At 36.6% G+C, this 4494-nt stretch overlaps 1 protein-coding gene across 2 annotated transcripts in view; it reads left to right on the plus strand.

Moving 5' to 3' along the window:
- Nucleotides 1-2634, plus strand: part of dynll2a (dynein, light chain, LC8-type 2a) — a 3801-nt gene extending 1167 nt beyond the window's left edge. For both annotated transcript variants that reach the window (XM_035679365.1, XM_035679366.1), the window contains exon 3: nt 745-2634. In XM_035679365.1, coding sequence (XP_035535258.1) covers nt 745-882 — 138 coding nt within the window. In that variant the 3' untranslated portion in view covers nt 883-2634. The remainder of the gene's footprint in view (nt 1-744) is intronic.
- Nucleotides 2635-4494: the final 1860 nt, after the last annotated feature.

Consider the following 4494-nt stretch of genomic DNA (forward strand, 5'->3'; position numbering starts at 1 on the left):
TTCCTCACCTCCTCATCATCCCCTCCTAACGCACTGTGCGCACTAACATTGTGACCAAAGAGTATTTGGATTTTTATAAATCAGTCTTGTATAAATCAATAAATCAAAACGCTTTCTGGCACCTTTCATACAGGCTTAGTGCTATTCAAGGCTAATAAGGCAGTACAAATGTAAACAATATGAGACAAATGTGCACAAATATAAACAAACAATAGAAATGATAAAAACAATAGAACAGATTAAAAAAACAGCGAAAAAGTTATATATGTTTTTAAAAATAAAAAAAAACTGTTTAATCAGAGAACATTATTAAACAATGGCCATACACGTTATTTTTGCAGGTTTTCTTTTCCTGGAATCAGTCAAGTTTTGTATTATTATTGGCCTAAAAGTAGTTAAAAAATCAAAAGTATCAAACATTAGCTGATTTAAGCCTCTAAATGTGGATATTTTATCCTTCTTTTTTTTGGTCACAGATGATATTAACTTAATATCTTTGGGTTTTAGGCAGTTGATCAATTAAATCGAGCAGAGGATTTAACTTTGGGCTCTGAGAAATTTTTTGCACTATTTTCTGACCATACCAGAAATTATTGATTCATTGAGAAAATCATAGGCAGATTGATTTCTGAATGAAAATAAAAGTTAGCTGCAGATGTTACCAAAATATCCTCGATTGCAGCTACGTTCTTGGTTTTTTTCCTGTATTTTGATTTTGTGTTCAATAATCGTCTTCTTTTTCAGGAGTTTGACAAGAAGTACAACCCCACCTGGCACTGCATCGTCGGGAGGAACTTCGGCAGCTACGTTACCCACGAGACAAAGCATTTCATTTACTTCTACTTGGGCCAAGTGGCCATCTTGCTCTTCAAGTCTGGCTGAGGAGTTTCTGATGGGTGTTGAGGAGTTTTTCTCCCTGAACCTCAATCGGAAATGCACTGGCGGCTGATGTCTCCCATACACTAATAACGACATACCATAACGATGCAAAACCGGCCGTGCGCAATTGCATGGACTATACACTATTTAATATGTATGTTACAGTAAGTTTACTTTTCGATAGTTGCCATTTGAATGCAACTGAAGTAGTTTTTGTTGATGCTGTTAAATTCTAAGTTGTAAAAGATTTCAACTTGGCCCTTGATTGTATAATAAAGGAAAGCTGTAGAATGTAGTGGTGCATCTGCTTTCCTTCACAAGTGGCATTGCCAGACCCTGTTATGAGACTCCATCTGTCGGTTTAGATGGTAAAATCATGTGTGCACCAGTTTAACAATTCATTGTCAAGATTTTAACGTGCGATCATGAAAAGAAGTTAGGTAATGGGGCAGAATAGTCGAGTGAGTAACTTTCACGGCCTCCTTTGGTCTCCAGGAGAACATACAGCATGAGTTCACTTTATTACTGTTATTTTCCTAGTTTAAAGGGATTGTGTTGTCTGTAGATGCAAGTATAAAATGTTTTCGATTTGGATTTGAAATAAAATTCCCAACAGATGTGATATTTTAGCAGCTGCTTTCAGAAAAAAAAAAAAGATGTCACAACATCCAACACACTTGACATTTTGGAACCAACACAAGCCAGTGCGAGCATTTCCAGGGATGTTTAGTTTGTCAATTTTCACTGTGAGGGATGATAGAGCAAATAAAGCTCACATACGCAGACCTTAGCCTGTAATGTCTGAGAAATAACACTGCAGACTGGTTACCAAAATCTCCCGACTCACCTATCTAGATTTCAGTCTTATAATCCTGTGTTTCTGCATGTTTGGAGGATAATAACCACAGTTTCTTTAACGCTCATCAGACAAACAAAAGCTCATCGCGAAGCTAAATCATTTATTTTACTTTGACTTTTGAATATGTAGATATTTGACTGAGCCGATGTGTGTCTTGTCCCAGTAATTGCTATAAATCAGCGTTAGGAATAGGAAGGTGACTTAGATAAATACACCCGCAGTCAACTCTACCAAGGCTACCAACACCCCTGTGTTTCAGATGGTTGTGTCGTCTTGTGTGGCTTGTGATACCTTCAAGTTGCATTACCCCCAACCCTTTATTTTTGCATTGCCAGTGTACTGTCAGACACGCAGGAAACACAAAGCATTTGGAGTTGGGACTTCTTAAAGCAACTGCAAACAGGTGTATCTCTTGTCCGGCACACTGATTTGGGGTTTTCATTTTGTCATGTCAGTATAATTAGTTTTTTAAATGGCAATGCGCAATTCTAATGAAATGTGTTCTTTGGGAGGGCAGATTGGAGGACTTTTAGTCCATGGAGTTGGATAACACCACACATTTCTCGCTGTGAGCAAAGACTGAACTCTAACTCAGTTTTTCTCTCCCATAATCCATCAATGGGTGAAATGTGTATCTCTGAAGTGTTAGCTTGGATAGACATGGAAGTCTTCCTAACTATTGTCAATGTAAACTGATTTAGTATTGTTTTCCTCTGGCATGTATTTTTGCTGTGTATATGTAGGAGCCGTTCCAATGCTGTTAAATTTGCACAAAACGTGTGCCTGTCATTGCTCTCAACTGTAACTGGCTTGAGTACAATTGCACTTCATTAGAATTATACAGTAGGTTGCTACAGAACCAAAATCGTATAAACTCGATAAAATAAAAATTAATTGTTGACTTATTACACTGTGGCCTTTTATTTTGTCACTGACAATATTAATTGGTTGGTTTATTGACAGGAAGTAAATCTACAACCCTTTTGAGAATTAATTATGCCCTTAAAAGAAGTAGTATCGTTTATTATTATTATTTAGATTTATTGATTTAGTTATTAGAGCAATTGATATTACTTTCATATCTGTATAATTGGCTAAATAGGAAGCTTTAATCAATTCAATCAATTTAACAATAAAAATAAAAGTTTTACCTTTGGTCCATCTTTATGCTAAGTTAAGCTAAGCTAACCAGATGTTGGCTGTAGCTTAATATTTAAAAATAACTGTTAATAATAATAATAATTTGGGAAAATACTTCTTAAAATGTGTTAGATGAGTAGCTATCCCTCTCATGTCTGTTCATTAAATATAGGGCTACTGCCAGTAGCCGGCTGACTTAGCTTAGCATAAAGACTGGAAACAGCTAGACTGAATGTTCCAAAGTAACAATCTGCCTGCACATGATCAGCACTTCTAAAGCTCACTAATTAAAACAACTTCTTTTTATATATCTGTTTCCCCTATGTTTCCAGTCTTTGTGCTAAGCTTAGCTAATAAGTAGCTTGTCCTAGCTTCATATTTACTGCAGAGACATGAGAGAGGAATCAATCTTCTTGAGTCTATTTCCCAAAATGTCAATCCGTTCCTTTAAAGGCCCAATGTGTAATGTTTAGGAGGACATATTAGGAGAAATGGAATATAATATTTATAGGTGTGTTTTCGTCAGTGTATAATCTCCTGAAAATAAGAATTGTTTTGTTTTTGTTACTTTAGAATAAGCCGTTTTATATCTACAGACGCTGTGGGTCATCTTCTTTGGAGTCTGCCATGTTAAACCACCATGTTTCTACAGTAGCCCAGAAGGGACAAACCAAACACAGGCTCTAGATAAGTGTGTTTGTGTTGTTTTTTTACACATTTCACATCCATTGTAGTTTCTCTTTTGCGCTTGGAAAGCGAGGGTGAAGCGAGGAGGGTATCAGATCTGCAACTACACTGCTAGATGTCACTAAATCCTACACACTGGTCCTTTAAAGTGAAGCTATTTAACTAAAACAGCAGCTAACTGTCCACAAACAGCAATCATTTAATTAATGTAATTTACACGGCAATATATATCTAAAGTTTGCCAACATTAGCCACTGGTCATTTTAGACCAAGTAAGATTGTAGCAGCGCAACCATCCAGTGTATTAAACTGAACAAGGGTGCATCTTATTTATATTATTACATATTGCTTAGTTTATTGTAATCCAGGTCTCGTAACATACCTTGTGTAGACACTTCAAATACAAAGCTTTAAGTTTATAGATGATTCTTATATGCGCTTTCTACAGGAGGCTCATGGGAACTCAACATGTTAACACCATGATGCATATCCAGCACACTTTATAATGCTTCTGTGATTAATGTGCAGTTAAAAAAGTAAATATAGCAAACATGCCAATTCTACAATAAATCAAAACACAATAGGACAATAGAAATCATTACAGTGTGAGCTGACTGAGCAAAATGCATAATAAAGAGAAGAGCGTATTATGTAAGTTTCAGTATTCATGCTTTAAAGCTGCAAGGCACAATTTACGTCTGTAGTGTTGGGTTTATTGTATGTTTACTCCGAACAACAGAGGCTCAAGTGGTCTTGTGTGAAAAACAGCCCATGGCAACAAGTGTGAGACCCTCTCTCAGAGATGAGGAGCACAAACTACGCAACTGTGACATCAGTCGCTGTAGTGTTGTGCTGGTTACCCTTGTGGCTCGCCAAGACCCTCATCTGTGTGATAAACTGACGCTGCATTCAAGTCATGTTAAACCTTT

Source organism: Morone saxatilis, unplaced genomic scaffold, assembly GCF_004916995.1.
Source record: "Morone saxatilis isolate NCDOM2014 unplaced genomic scaffold, NCSU_SB_2.0 Contig8, whole genome shotgun sequence".
Classification (NCBI taxonomy): Eukaryota; Metazoa; Chordata; class Actinopteri; family Moronidae; genus Morone; species Morone saxatilis.